The sequence below is a fragment of the Jaculus jaculus genome, chromosome 15 (genome assembly GCF_020740685.1).
Source record: "Jaculus jaculus isolate mJacJac1 chromosome 15, mJacJac1.mat.Y.cur, whole genome shotgun sequence".
In the NCBI taxonomy this organism is placed as follows: Eukaryota; Metazoa; Chordata; class Mammalia; order Rodentia; family Dipodidae; genus Jaculus; species Jaculus jaculus.
In genome coordinates this window covers 74,719,651-74,735,162 of record NC_059116.1, presented here as the reverse complement: position 1 = coordinate 74,735,162, position 15,512 = coordinate 74,719,651, and the positions used below count along the sequence as shown (strand labels likewise).

At 45.1% G+C, this 15,512-nt stretch overlaps 1 protein-coding gene across 1 annotated transcript in view; it reads right to left on the bottom strand.

Annotated features, from left to right (window-relative positions):
- Positions 1 to 690, bottom strand: part of Il2ra (interleukin 2 receptor subunit alpha) — a 50,734-nt gene extending 50,044 nt beyond the window's left edge. Inside the window, exon 1 of the mRNA XM_045134767.1 lies at positions 584 to 690. Coding sequence (XP_044990702.1) covers positions 584 to 653 — 70 coding nt within the window. The 5' untranslated portion in view covers positions 654 to 690. The remainder of the gene's footprint in view (positions 1 to 583) is intronic.
- Between the last annotated feature and the right edge of the window lie 14,822 nt (positions 691 to 15,512).

Here is a 15,512-nt window from a genome sequence, read left to right as displayed (position 1 = left end):
CCTACCTTGAGAAACCAAAACAAGCAAACAAACAAAAAAAGCAAAGTCTACATCCTTTGAAGTGCAACGTTTTTGACATTTTAAATCATACCAGCACCCGTATATGATGGGGGCAGATTTAGAGTTCTAGAACTACCTGGAATTATCTTACAGTTGTGGTTGGGGATGCGGTGGAAAAGTAAATTCATCTGAGAAGAAAAGAAAACTTCATAGCCGGGCATGGTGGCACATGCCTGTAATCCCAGTACCTGGGAGATAGAGGCAAAGTTAGCAAGAGTTCAAGGTCCTCTTTGTTTATAAACAAGCTTGGGGCCAGCCTGGGCTACACGAGATCCTGTCTGGAGACATAAAATAGTAAAAATAACCATAAGTAACAAACTACCTCACAGCATTCCAGAGTCTGTATAAACAGGGGCCAATAAGGATTAAACGAGGCCCCAAAGTGCCACAGACAGGAGGTAGAGCCCTAGATTCAGTGCCCTTTTTGGAACTTTCTTCCTCGGTGTCCCTTCTGGATCTCGGACTGCGGGGCAGTCTTGTCCCTGAGTCGTCCCAAGATGCGCAGGCAGCCCCAGGCCCTTACCTGTCCCCCGGGCAGGTGCGGGCGCCCAGGTGGCCGCGAGCAGTCCCAGCACCAGCCAGCGCCGCTCCATCCCCCGGCCCTGGGCTCACCCCGGGCAGGGAGCAAGTGGGTTCCGACTGCGTTGGGGCGCCGTCACCCTCTGGCCTGCACCACGCCAGGAAGATGCCGCCGAAGGGCTCAGTGCGCCGGAGCTGTCATCTTTGCTGGTCCACGCGGTGTTGATGACGCTCAGCGACGGTTCTCTTTAAAAATTAGGCTGTGGCGAGCGCAGCCAGGAAATCGTGCCCACCGGGCTCTCTGATCTTGAATATAGGAAGCGTTGTGGTTTCTTGATGACTCTATAGCTTGCGGCAATTTTTCAGACCAGTATTTTTCCCCCTTCTTCAAGCTCAGCTGCCGGGAGGTGCGGGCTGGGCTTGGCGGAAGGAGCAGGCTTCACTGTCGGGCGCTTTCCTGGACTTCGCCCGGGAGAGCAGAGGGAGACCCCTGGCTGGGGTGGGGGGCGAGCAGGCGCTTCTTAGCGGGGAGCTGCCTTCCCCCCGCTTTGCGGCCCCCAGGACCCCAAGAAGAACGGCGAGAGGGGGAGCGTGCAAGGACAGCTTTGGCCACGGATGGACACGTCCTGCGAGTGGCCAGGTCCCGGGCTCCTGAGTCCAGGGTTCAGGACCCGCCTCCCACATTCAGACTGCCACGAAGCAGCAGACACTCAGAACTCATGAGTAATTTCCAAAGAGTCTAGTCAGGGCCGGCCGTAAGCACTTCCCCGTGGTGGCCGGTTCCCGAAAGCGCGCTGTCCTTTCCGAAGATACGTTTCCCTCCAGGTTTCTTTCTCTTAATGGATCCTACTAAGGGTGGGCTTTGGTTCCAAGCCTCAGATTTTTTTTTTTTAAAGAATTGTTGTTAAATTCAATCTTGCTTATTGTTTTATCAGAATTCTCTTCTGGGTTTCATGAAATGATTGACTATGCTTGGTGACCTGGAAATTCATTTCTATACAACTATGGTAAAATATAATTTTTACCATATTAGAAAGCAAACAAAGCCATTGACAAAAGGAAGGTTATTGGAAAGTAATGTTTGATTCCCAAGATCAATAATCTATGTCCTAACATTATCTCAAAATGCAGTACTGGGCGGGGAGATGGCTCAGTGTTAATGGAACTTGCTGGCAAAGTGGATTATTACCAAAGACTATCATTTATTTTAGTGCTCAAGCAGTGCTTCTGTTTGTCCTTGAGTAGCCAGTTCAAATTGGGTTCTTTGTCCTTTGCCATGTCACCATCCTTTTTTTTCCCAAATTTTTATTAACAACTTCCATGATTATAAAAAATATCCCATGGTAATACCCTCCTTCCTCCCACTTTCCCCTTTGAAATTCCATTCTCCATCATATCCTCTCCCTATCTCAATCAGTCTCTCTTTTATTTTGATGTCATGATCTTTTCCTCCTATTATGATGATCTTATGTAGGTAGTGTCAGGCACTGTGAGGTCATGAATATCCAGGCCATTTTGTGTCTGGAGGAACACGTTGTAAGGAGTCCTACCCTTCCTTTGGCTCTTACGTTCTTTCCACCACCTCTTCTGCATTAGACCCTGAGCCTTGGAAGGTGTGATAGAGATATTACAGTACTGAGCACTCCGGTCACTTCTTTCCAGTACCATAATACCTTCTGAGCCATCCCAAGGTCACTGCCATCTGAAAAGAGAAGATTCTCTACCAAAAGTGAGAGTAACATTAATATAAGGGTATGAAAATTAAGAGAAGTGCTTACTGTGCAGTTTGATAAGCACAGTATATATATTTAGCCAGACAGCAGCAGATGTTATACCCCTAGGGCTCATGAATACCCCTTAAGTTTTCAGTGTCAGGGATGTATGTATTCCCTCCCATGGAGCAGGCCTCCAGTCCAATTAGAGGGCAGTTGGTTTCCACCATGACAAACATGCCACAATTGCACTGGTTGGCTCATTTGGCCTGCCTGACCAAATATAAGGCTTGCAGTGTCCACTGTTGAGTATCTTCAGTGGTGATTTCTCTTTCTCCCATTGAACTGCATGCAGAATGGCTTCTTCCAGCTTTCTGTGTGCTGGTCTACTTGGAGGAGGTTATCAGCTCAGTTCCAGCAGGATTTCTCAGTGGCCTTGCAGCCCAAGTATGTGGAGTCTTCAGCAATAGGGTCTTACCATCTACTCCTGGTGGGCCATCCTTTTTATGAGCACCTTCTTGCTTTGGGGAAATAAAATTTGTTGGGGGCTCATCTTATGCTTTTTCGGCCCCATCCCTGTGAATCAACCATTTGTTAAAGTATCCAGGTTCCCTTAATGGAAAAATTCTTTTGAAACCACATTCTGGGTACTAGATATGCTCACTATAGTGGGAGGGTACTACTCCTTGGTTCTCAATGGACAAAATTAGGAATCTACTGGGATTGGTGGCACATGCCTTTAGTCCCAGCACTTGGGAGGCAGAGGTAGCTGGATCACTGTGAGCTTGAGGCCACTCTGAGACTACATAGTGAATTCCACTCATTGGGCTAGAGCAAAACACTACCTCAAACTACCCCCCCCCAAAAAAACCAACTAGGAATCTGTGCATGTGCAACCTCACACACATACATTCACTTTTATCTTTTTGCTGAATTCATCTATACATACTGAAGACTATGAATTCCTAGTATATCACAACACCTCAGTTTACATTTAATACCACAAGGTAGAACTTGTAGAATCTTTCTTTTCTTTTCTTTTTCCTTTCCTGAATGTCTAACTCCATTCCCTGACAGTGAGAAATTTGGTCTTTCTTCATGTGATTACTTATTTGCTTATTGCTTGGCTTCTTGTCCAGGATTTCAACTCTGACATTTTTATTTCTATTACCTTCTTTCCTCTTCTCTCTCTTGAGGTTCTGGCTCCCTGTTTGTGTGTGTGTGTGTGCATGCACACCATGGGATGTGTATGGAGGCAAGAAGACATCTCGATGTGTCTGTCCTCTTTCTTCTACTACCCTACATGAGACCGCCTTCCTTGCTGTGTTGCTGCTGTGAACGCCAGACTGTCCCATGAGCTTCAGGATTCTCCCGACTCCACATGCCATTGTCACAGGAGCACTGTGGTTTCAGAGGTATGCACTACTTGTATGTGGCTTTTATGTGGGCTCATTTAAAAATGTTCATGAGGACCAAAACTATATTAATCCCTGACTTATAAGACATACTTGAATTAAAGTAGATGACAAAATTTAACTTCACAGACTAATTCATTACTGAATAAAACAGTCAAAATTTGAATGATGATTTTTTTTCCCCAACAGAACCTTCCTAAGTCACTCCTCATAACATTTTATTTTACTAGTAACAAAATAATAAATGTTATCAAACTAGACTAAGCATCTTTTTTGTTGTTGTTTGTTTTTTCCAGGTAGGGTTTCATTCTAGGCCAAGCTGACCTGGAATTCACTATGTAGTCTCAGTGTGGTCTCAAATTTGTGATGATCCTCTGACCTCTTCCTCCTGAGTGCTGGGGGAGTAAAGGTGTGCGCCACCATACTTGGCTTGTTTTACATGTTTATTAACTAACATTACATCCAGTCGCTGGGTGTGGTGGCACAGGTCTGTAATCCCAGTCCTTGGGAGATGGAGGATCAGGACTCCAAAGCCAATCTCAGCTACAGAGCAAGGTTAAGACCAGCCTGGGTTACATGGGACACTCTCAAATGCCAAGGGAAAAAAAACACACAAACTGTTAAAGTGGAGATAGTAATTGTAAGGGTCTTTTAAATCAAAGAACTATTTTTGAGGAGAACTTTGCCGAGGAGAGCTTCATATCAGAGGTCACACTAGATAGCCTTTGCCTTCCGCCTTACACGTGCGTACGTGCCCAGAGGTTATGCACTCCTCCACAAAGTTATCAGATTCAATTTGAAATGTCGACGTCTCAACTTTTAAGAAGTTTCAAGTTTATTCATCTTCACTTTGACATAGTAGGATTTGTTGCTTAATTAAGAATCATGTAAAATGTAAAGGTCAAGTATGATTTCATGGTATAAAATATGTTTTAGGGCTGGAGAGATGGCTCCGTAGTTAAGGTGCTTACCTGCAAAGCCTAACAACCCAGATTCAAGTACCCAGTACACATGTAAAGCCAGATACACAGAGTGATGCATGCATCTGGAGTTCGTTTGCAATGGCTAAAGGCTCCAGCATGCCCATTCTCTGTTTCTCTTCTCCCTTTCTCTCTCTGTCTATCTCTGCTTGCAGATAAAGAAATAAATAAATATTTTTAAAAATATACTTTAAGGACTATAGAGATGGCTTAGCAGTGAAGGTGCTTACTTGCAAAGCCCAAGGACCCAGATTCAATTCTCCAATACCCATGTAAGCCAGATGTACAACATGAGATGGTGCAGGTGATTGGTGTTTATTTTCAGTGTCAGAAGACCCTGGCATACCCATTGTCTCTCTCTCTCTCTCTTTCTCTCTTTCTCTCTCTGTGCCTCTTCCCTCCCCTGTCTCTCAAATAAATAAATAAATAAAATATTAAAAAATATATGTTTTAAAAGCTGCCACAAGGGCTGGAGAAATTGCTCACCAGATAAGGCACTTGCCTGCAAAGCCTAATGACCCAGGTTCGATTCCCCAGTACCCATGTATAGCCATATGCACAAAGTGGCACATTCATCTGGAGTTTGCATGCACTGGCTGAAGGCCCTGATGGGCCCATTCTCTCTGTGTCTCTGTCTTTGTCTCTTTGAGGCAAGCCCAACATTTTATGCGAGGGAGAGCAAGAAAGAGAGAGAAAGAATTGTCACACCAGGGTCTCTAGCCACTGCAAGCAAACTCCAGATGTGTGCGCCCTTGTGCACATGTGCAACATTGCACGCTTGCATCACTGTGCATCTGGCTTACATGGGACGTAGAGAGTTGAACACATGTCCTTAGGCTTTGCAGGCTAAGCACCTTAACCACTAAGCAATCTCTCCGGCCTCTCTCTTTTTTTTTAATCTCTCTCTCTCCTTGCAAATAATAAATAAATAAGTTGCACATGCAACCTATCATGATGGAGTCCACAATACCCTTGCTAGCATCCCACAGCTAAATGGGCTCATGTAATGGAATTCTTACCAAGAAACGCTAGAAGGACTAACATTTAGCACCTCTGCTTAATTGACCAGAAAATCCTGGCCTTCCTTCTTTTCTGCTTGTTGGATTGGCTATGACCAGAGGAATTTAGAAACTGAGATGAGGTGTTGGAATTGATTGCACTATGCTCAACTTGGCTTCTGAATGCTAGGAGCAGTTACCTCATAACACACATACCTAACTTGGCAATAAAGCCATACACTTATTTTGTATGTTAAGCTATATTATTGTTGTGTCTTTTGTGTGATACATTAGTCTATCCTGCTTAATATAGTTGGTCTCAAGAGTCCTTATAGCAATTAGTAATGTGGACAGCAATGGAGGAAGACACCCAACATCAATCTCTGGAATGCAGACACACACACAGACACACTAAAACACTCCTGTGCACAGACATTCAGACACAAGTGTGCCTACACAACTTGAACATATATATATACACACATGCCCACTAACACATGTGCTAGTAAATAAGTAAGTAGAAAGATTGAAATCACAAAGGGGACTGGAGAGATGGCTTGGTGGTTAAACATGTGTGCACCATAAGCCTGATGACCAGAGCTTAAATCCTTAGCTCCCAAATATGGCTGGACGCAAAGTGACTCACTCATGTGTGATGGTAATGGCAGGTGGACTCGGGAGAATCCCAGAATTCACAGGGTCAGCTAGACTGGCCTTCCTAGCAGCAGAAAAGCAAGAGAGATGCTGTCTCGCAAGAAAAGGTAGAAGAACCAGCACCCCGAGATGTCCTTTGACTTGTACACGCACCTCTCCTGCACACACACACAAATGTTTCAAAACCTCACAAAGCTCCCACACATTTTCTGGAAAAAAATAACAACATCCTGTTGCTGAGATGGACCAATATTATACCAAATAACCTAGTTGGCACTTAGAGCTTGCACTCCAGCTGACCTTGAGTTTCCTATTTAAGCTTCATTGCATTATGCAGAGACATAAGAAGGAAGAGACTAGAAGAAAGTTAATCCATGAACTGTCATCTCATGCCGAGGCCACAGAGAGTGATTCCTCAGTGCCCGTGGGGGATTGGCACCAGGACCCTCACGTGGATAACGAAATCTGAGATGCTTAAGTCCTTTGTATCAAATGGTGTCGTGTTTACATACTTTAAATCCCTATGTATCATCTATACCTAATGCAATGTGGATTATGTTTAAATGGTATTATGTTGCTTCAATTGTATTGTTTAAATTTATGTGTTTAATTATGTTGTTTTAAAATATTGTATTGGGGCTAGAGAGGTGGCTTAGCAGTTAAGGTGCTTGCCTGCAAAGCCAAAGGACCAAGGTTCGATTCCCCAGAACCCACGTAAACTAGATGCACAAAGTGGCTTATGTGTCTGAAGTTCCTTTCCAGTGGCTGGAGGCCCTGGCATGCACATTCTCCCTCTCTCTCTCTCTCTTTTTCTTTCTCAAATAAATAAATGAAAGTAACTTCAGACAATTTTTTGTGAGCCTATGTCAAAGTTTTGTTTCAAACCTTCTGAAAGGAGGTAATTTCCACTAAGTCCACTTCAAAAACTTCTTTCCCTCAGAGACTTTTAAGGAAGAAAGGGTATCTAGATCATACCAATAGAAAGAAAAATTTGACTAAAGGAGACTAAATTCCTTAAAGGGTATGTGGTCAGCTGGATAAGTTGAGTCTCAGGGTATCAGGAAATTGCTCAACTCTATTACGAGAAACGTGTGGTGCTTCTCAGAACAAACGGCTCGTCACATCAGACGCTAACTTTTTGACCCAGATTACCTTATCTCAGACTAGAGATGAGGGTTTCTTCCTAACACTAGGCACTAATTACAATAAAGACAAGCAAGAGAAATCCAGGAAGGGAACAATTATGGGCTGGATATGAGCAGGAAGGACCTGCGGGTTGTGCCTTGAAGGGTGGTTCTCAGATCCTGGAGTAGCAAGCCAAGGGCAAGTGCAAGCTGAACGCGTGGACGGTGGAAGGCGAGTGGAAATACCTGCTGGTTTAAGGGTGAAGAAGACCGTAGAGGATAAAAAAAGATACTAGGATTTGAGCCACTAAACACGTCTAAATAAGAGTGGGAGATGGGCTGGAGAGATGATCTGGCAGTAAAGTGCTGGCCCACAAAGCCTATTAACCTGGGTTCTATGTCCTAGTACCCACGTTAGCCAGATGCACAGGGTGGCCCACACATCTGGAGTTCATTTACAGTAGCTGGTGGCCCTGGCACCCCTATTCTCTCTCTCGATAATGGCAAATAAATGAGATTAAAAAAAAGAATGGGAGATAATTCAGGCAATGTCATAATTGGACTGAACTGGTATGATATGCAGGTCAGAGTAAATGCACAGGGTAATGGAGGCATAGAGATGCTAAAATACATTATAGGACAAAATAACAAGAATGTAAATGAGGCGATGCAATTCCAAACGACATATTTTGCACAATACAACACAATTAAAAGAAATTAATTTAGGGCTGGAGGGATGGCTTAGCGGTTAAAGCATTTGTCTGCCAAGCCAAAGGACCTAGGTTCAATTCCCCAGGACCCACGTTAGCCAGATGCACAAGGTGGCTCATGTGTCTAGAGTTCATTTGCAGTGGCTGGAGGTGCTGACATACCTATTCTCTCTCTCTCTCTCTCTCTCTCTCTCTCTCTCTCTCTCTCTCTCTCTCTCTGCTTCTGACAAATAAATAAAAGTAAAATATTTTAAAAAGTAAAAATTAATTAATTATCATTTGCTAGTAAAGGGAGAGGGAGAGAGAGGGAGAGAATGGGTGTGCCAGGGCCCTGTGGCCACTGAAAACAAATTCCAGGTGCATGTTCCACTTTGTGTATTTGGCTTTATGTGAGTTCTGGGGATTTGAACCTGGCCGTTAGGGTTGCAAGCAAGTGCCTTAGCCACTAGGCACTCTCTCCAGTCCGAAAACACAGTTTTTAATATCTAAATATGGAGGCCATGAAGTGAATAACAGATGTTGTGCACTCTGGTGGAGATAATTAATTGACTAATTAAACTGAGTGGGTTAAGCTGGCCATGGTGGCGCACACCTTTAATCTCAGCACTCGGGAGGCAGAGGTAGGTGGGTCACTGTGAGTCAAAGGCCACCCTGAGACTACATAGTGAGTTCCAGGGCAGTCTGGGCTAGAGAGCATGACCCTATGTTAAAAACCCAAACCAAAACAAAACAAAATGAAATGAGCGGGTTTGGTCTGGGTGCTCAAGGCTGAAATTAGCGAGTGACAGGAAGATGGTTCCGCTTAGGGGCAGGTGTTAGTGGCTTGCTCGTTCCCACCATGTCAGATGGCCCTTGAAGACAGGAACTTTGCTTCTTGCATTTACTCTCCCTATTACGTTAAGCTTGGCCACTCAACTGTCTGGGGAGACGGCTTGGTCTGTTAAATGCTTGCCTCACAAGCATGACAACCTGAGCTTTGACCCTCAGCATCCATGTAAAAGCCAGCTGTGGTGGCACGTGCTCATGACCCCAGCGCTGGGGAGACAGACTTGGGAGAAGCCCTGGAGCTAGCGAGTCTAGACTAACCAGAGAGCTCCAGGTTCAACATGACACCCCGTCCCAGGAAGCAAGGCGGAAGCTGGTTAAGGAAGACACCCAACACCAACCTCCACATCCACGCAACCCTGTGCACCAGCGCACCGCACACATGAGCACGCGTACAGGGCTGCAGAGGTGGCCTAGTGGTTAAGGCACTTGCCTGAGAAACCCAAGCTCACAGATTCAAAACCCCAGTGTCCACGCAAGCCAGATGCGCAAGGTGGCGCATGCGTCTGAAGTTTGTTTGCAGTGGCTGGGGTCCCTGGTGCACCCGTTCTCTCTCTCTCAAACAAGTAAATAAATAAATAAGTAAATGAACATACATACATATAAACATGTGCAAAAAATGAAATTTAAATGACTGGCTACCTGATCTGCCCTCCATCACTCTACTGAATAGTTTACTTGTAAGAGAAAATTTCTGTTGATGGAGTTGAGACTGGGGAAAAACCCAGATAAATAAATAAATAAATCAAAACCAAAAAAAAAAAGAAAGCAGGAGAAAGAATGGGGTAAGGAAGAAAGAGATAGAAAAGACAACACAGACTGACTAGTCAAGAGATTAAAAGAAATTTTAGTTAAATTTTAAAAATCATTTGAAAATAATAATTTGCGATTTGCAAATTGCTTTCCCCCAACTTTCCAAAAATATCTTCAGTAAAATCCCTTTCTCTTATGCATTTTGGAGTTGAATTATCTTTAAGGATATTTAAACAATGATCATAGGGCTGGAAAGATTGCTTAGTGGTTAGTGTACTTTCCAGCAAAGCTTAAGGACCCAGGTTCGATTCCCTCGTATCCACAGAAGCCAGATGCACAAGGTGGCACATGCATCTGGAGTTCATTTGCAGTGGCTGGAGGCCCTGGCGCGCCCATCCTCTCTCTTTCACCTACCTCTCCCCCCTCTCTCAAATAAGTAAACAAACAACAAACAAACAAACAATGAGTTCTCTGCAAGCAAGGAATAAGTGGGGAGCCTGCTTAGCCTGGGGTGCCAGTGATCTCTCTTTTTTCTCCTAATGTGCTCTTATCCATCAGTGTTCACTTACATGTTTGCCAAGGAAGGGAAAAACTGAAACTCCGATCACAGACTTCCATTTGTGTCTCACATGAGCACGTGTTAACTGAGCCCCTGTAATCAGATAGTGTGTGCGGCAATCCTGGGGCCCGAAGTAAAGAAGTGAAGACCCGCTTCCTGTTCTGACCGCGCTCTTAATCCGCTCAAAGCGAACAAGAAGTGGGCCCTTGCCCGGGGAGGTGGTGGTTCACTGATCCTTGCCGCCATCAGAGCCTTGACACTGCCCAGCCATCCCCACATGCAAAGGAGCCTCCCTCTGTCACCTCAGGCCTTTATCTGGCAGAGCCACGTGCTCAGCTCCGGTCTGGGGGTGCAGGGGGCCGAGGAGAAGAGAGCAGAGGGGAGGAGATGGGCAGGGAGGGGAGGAGAGGAGACCGGGAGGGAAGAAAGGGCTTCAGGAGGGGAGGAGAGGACCCACTGCTTTCTTGGCAGGTGGCCATGTGTGACCCGAATGACGGTAGGGAGCTGGTTACTTATGTTCGTTAGGGTTAGTATGAGGTGGGCTTCTTTTGCTTATGAGACCACAAGGCTCTATTTCTTAGGCTCACATGTCATTTTAAGTCCCCACAATTTGACTTTTGCATTGTCCATGCATGTGCCCTTGGTTGTAGTGTGTGTGTGTGTGTGTGTGTGTGTGTTCCTGCAGGTGACTATATGTGTATAGGTGTGGAGACCAGAGGACAACCTCAGGTGACATCCCCTAGGGATGTCATCCACCGTTTTTCTGAGACAGGGATTTTCCGTGGTCTGGAGTTCAGCAAGCCCTGGGGCTCCTTCTGTCTCCTCCTCTTAAGTGCTGAGATTAGGAGCCTGTACCATCACCCGCAGCACCCAACATTTTAAACACACCCAGCATGTGTGTTTGCACTGGGGTCTCTGGTCACTGCAAAGACACTTTTTGTGTGTGGCTTTACGTAGGCCGCAGGCTTTTCCAACAAGCACCTTCAGCCACCGAGCAATCTCCTCAGCATTTTCACGTGGGCGCTGGAGCGCAAGCTCAGAGCCTCGTGGTTTTGTTTTAATTTCATTTCATTTAATTGTTATTATTTTTTATTGAAAACTTCCATGATTGTGAACAATATCCCATGGTAATACCCTCCCTCCCTCGTGGTTTTTGAGGCAAGCACTTTTGTATTACTCAATTCCATAAGTATCCGTTGAAGATCTAGGAGCTAGGTGCACTGCCAAGGACTTGTGATGTCAAAGTTGATAACCTAACTACGGGCGCTGGGGGGGGGGGACAGAAAAGCCCCCCTCTAACTGCAGACTAGCATGTGGAATGGAGAACCCCGCGGCCAGCAGGAAGGGCAACGTAGAGAGCAGGGGCAAGTCGGACTCAGTCTTTGTTATTGAGGTGGGGGGGCTCCAGCGCGGGGTCACTGTGGTTGACAACAGCCATTGTTGGCACCGGGTTCCAGTGCAAGGACCCCAGATCCTGCCCTGGTTGGCACTGTGCAGGCAGGTTTCTTTCTGTCAGACTGGCGTTAAGAGAACACTGCTGCCAATTCTGCGAAATCTGCAGGTGCATCCTGTTATTGTGGCCCTGAACTGAGTCCTTAGTTTGTATTTTCCACCAGTTTTTACTAGACAGGGCTGAAAAACCAGAGTCCACTATGAATCAAATAACACTCCCTGCTCACATGCTGGGCTCCCGAGGAGAGGAGCTTCTGCCTTGGACTTGCTCCACTGATGAAATACGAACGATCTTTCATTCCAGTGCTGGGGAGTGAAGACAGGCAGATCTCTAACACTTGCTGACTCGCTTCTCTAGCCAGATCAGTGAGCTCCACATTCAGTGAGAGATCCAGTTTCAAAGAATAAGGTGGTATCAGGCTACATTGTGTATGGGAATGAAAGTTGTCAATAAAAAGTTAAAAGTTTAGGGCTGGAGGGATGGCTTAGCAGTTAAGGTGCTTGCCTGCAAGGCCAGAAGACCCAAGTTCAATTTCCCAGGACCCAAGTTAGCCAGATGCACAAGGTGGCACATGCATCTGGAGTTCATTTGCAGTGGCTGGAAGCCCTGGTGCTCCCATTCTCACTCTCTCTCTCTCTCTCTCCATCTCTCTCTTTGACTCTAATAAATAAATAAATATTTTTTAAAAGTTTAAAATGGAGAATAAATCATAAAAAAGTTAAAATTATAAAGAAAATAAGATGAAAAGTGATCAAGGAAGACATTGATACTCACCTCTGGGCTCCACATGCACATATGTGTACACACACCCATACACATGTGTGCCAACTCACATGTGAACAAGTATACACACATACACACCCCCCACATGCACATGCAAAAAGATACTAGGGGAGAGAAGTTGGTCTGTATGAATCATAAACTCAGTCCTCCATCCCTAAAGCCCATGCTGACTTTGAAGTCACCGTGTAACCAGTCGGATTCCTTTTCTCCCTCCCGTTCTAATTGAGTGTTTGCTGCGTGGGCATCGGGAAAAGCTCCCAGTCGCCCTGTCATGGTTCTAATGCAAGGGTGCAGCAGCTTAGTCTCTCAAGCCAGCGTAGATCAGAGGCAAAGGTCCCGAGTCAGTGGCCTGGGAGCCTGGGGGAAGGTGAAGTCATGTCTGCGACCACTCTTTGTCTAGACATCTGCATAGCTTGTCGTTTTCCAACTTGCTTCACTGACTCAGACATACCTATTGTCTCCACTTCCTTCTTTTTCTTTTTTAGTAGTGATGGGGATTGAATTTAGGACCTTCTGCGTGCTGAGGAAGTGCTCTACCACTGAGCTATGTCCTCAGTCTCCCCTCCTTTACTCTTACCTGTTACTTCTAGTTAAGTTCCTGAGGAACACACATTTTTCCCACCCCTTATCTAACACTTCATCTCGAGGCTGGTGAGTTGGGACAGAGGCCGAAGGTGTTTTTTTGCAAAGCCCGATAGCCCAGGTTCAATTCGCCAGTACCCACAGGAAGCCAGGTACACAAAGTGGTGCATGCATCTGGAGTTCATTTGTAGAAACAAGAAGTCTTGGTGTGCCTATCTATTTGCTCTGTCTCTCTTTCTCTCTCCTTGCAAATAAATAAGTTTTAAAACTTATTTTTAGAAAGGGGCTGGAGAAAGCCAGGTGTGGTGGCACACATCTTTAATCCTAGCACTTGAGAGGCTGAGGTAGGAAAATTCAATCAGTTCAAGGCCAGCCTGAGACTGCATAGTAAATTCTAGGTCAGCCTGGGAGACCCTACCTCAAAAAACAAACAAGCAAAAATGGTGGGCTGGAGAGATGACTTAGAGGTTAAGGTGCTTGCCTGCAAAAGCCTAATGACCTGGGTTCAACCCCCCAGTACCCATGTCAATCCACATGCACAGTGGTGCATGCATCTGGCCTTTGTCTGTAGTGGCTGGAGGCCTTAGCATGCCCATTCTTTCTCTTTCTCCCTCTTCTTTTTTTCTCCATCTCTCCCTGTTTCTTTTCAAGGTCTCTCTGCTTACAAATAAATAAATAAAAATATTTTAAAATAAAAATATTAGAGCTGGGCATAGTGGTGCACCCCTTTAATCCCAGCACCTGGGAGGCAGAGGTAGAGGATCGCCATGAGTTCAAGGCCACTCTGGGACTACATAGTGAAGTGCAGGTCAGCCTGAGCTAGAGTGAGCCCCTACTTCAAAAAAACAAAACAAACAACACCACCAAAAAGCCAGGTGTGTGGTGGCACATGCCTTTAATCCTAGCACTCAGGAGACAGGCAGGAGAATCACCATGAGTTTGAGGCCACCCTGAGACTAGTAAATTCCAGGTTAGCCTGGGCTAGAGTGAGATCCTACCTCGAAAGACCAAATAATAATAAATAAAATAAAACAATCTTAGGAATGTCTGTAATATATTTTAAATTAATCCCAAATTTTCTAGTCCGATATTCAAATATTTTAGTAATCTTCCCCAGCCTACTTCTTCAATATTAATTTTCTTTTTTACCCCTTCATGTTTTCTTTACCACAAAAGGAAAAACAACTATTTGCCATGTTTCAAATGGTCTCCTCTTTTGTTGGTTATCTCTGAAGAATCCATAATCCCAAAATTTGTTACTTCTTTTTTAAATCAGTGTATATTAATTATCCAAAATAATAACAAATTTCGCTGCAATATTTTCAGACTTCCATATAATGTGTTTTGACCATATTACTATTGGTCGTACTTGCCTATTTCTCATTCACCTTTGAGAGCCAACCCAAATGCTACCTCCTGAAAGAAGTTGCACCTTATTTCCTCATCTGGAAGTGCTCTCTCTTCTCTGAGCTGTTACCTTACTTGTACACATCACCAGTACTGAAAATCATCACTAGTATTGGCACTTGCCGCATGGTGGGCACCGTGCTAGGCATTTTGAGTGTGCTGTTTTCAACTTCTCACAGTAATCTTACGTGGCAGAAGTGCTGTCACAATTCCCATCTCACTGGTGACGACACCGTCTCTCCCTGCGGTTGTGAAACTCCCTATCTCCCAAACTGTCTTAGGAGCGGTGTCCTGTTTGCATCTCAGACTGCACACTGGAACTTGCTGCCACTCCGTCACTCTGAAGACACGGACCGGTTTGTCAGTTGTGATAACACTGTAATTGCTTGTCCCTGGGCCATGCCAATGGTACTCTGCATGTCTTTGTGAAAGAATTGATTTCCCAGGCTGGAGAGATGGCTTAGCAGTTAAGCGCTTGCCTGTGAAGCCTAAGGACCCCAGTTCGAGGCTCGATTCCCCCGCACCCACGTTAGCCAGATGCACAAGGGAGCACAAGTCTGGAGTCCGTTTGCAGTGGCTGGAAGCCCTAGCATGCCCATTCTCTCTCTCTGTCTCCCTCTTTCTCTCTCTGTCTGTCACTCTCAAATAATAAAAATAAACGAAACAAAACAAAAATTAAAAACAAAAGAATTAACTTCCCAACATCACCTTTTAATTCCCAATGTCAGTGCAGAACCAATCACATGATTGATACTCAACAAGTGTTTATCGAATTAATGATTATATGGAGAGAAACATCTTAGATCTCTGGTTTGGGGAACCATGATTAAAAGATGTCTTCTAGGGCTGGAGAGTTGGTTTAGTGGTTAAAGAGCTTGCCTGTGAAGCCTAAGGACCCATAGTCCGCGCTTCAGATTCCATATAAGTCAGATGCACAAGGTGGTGCATGCCTCTGGAGTTCAAGTGCGGTAGCTGGAG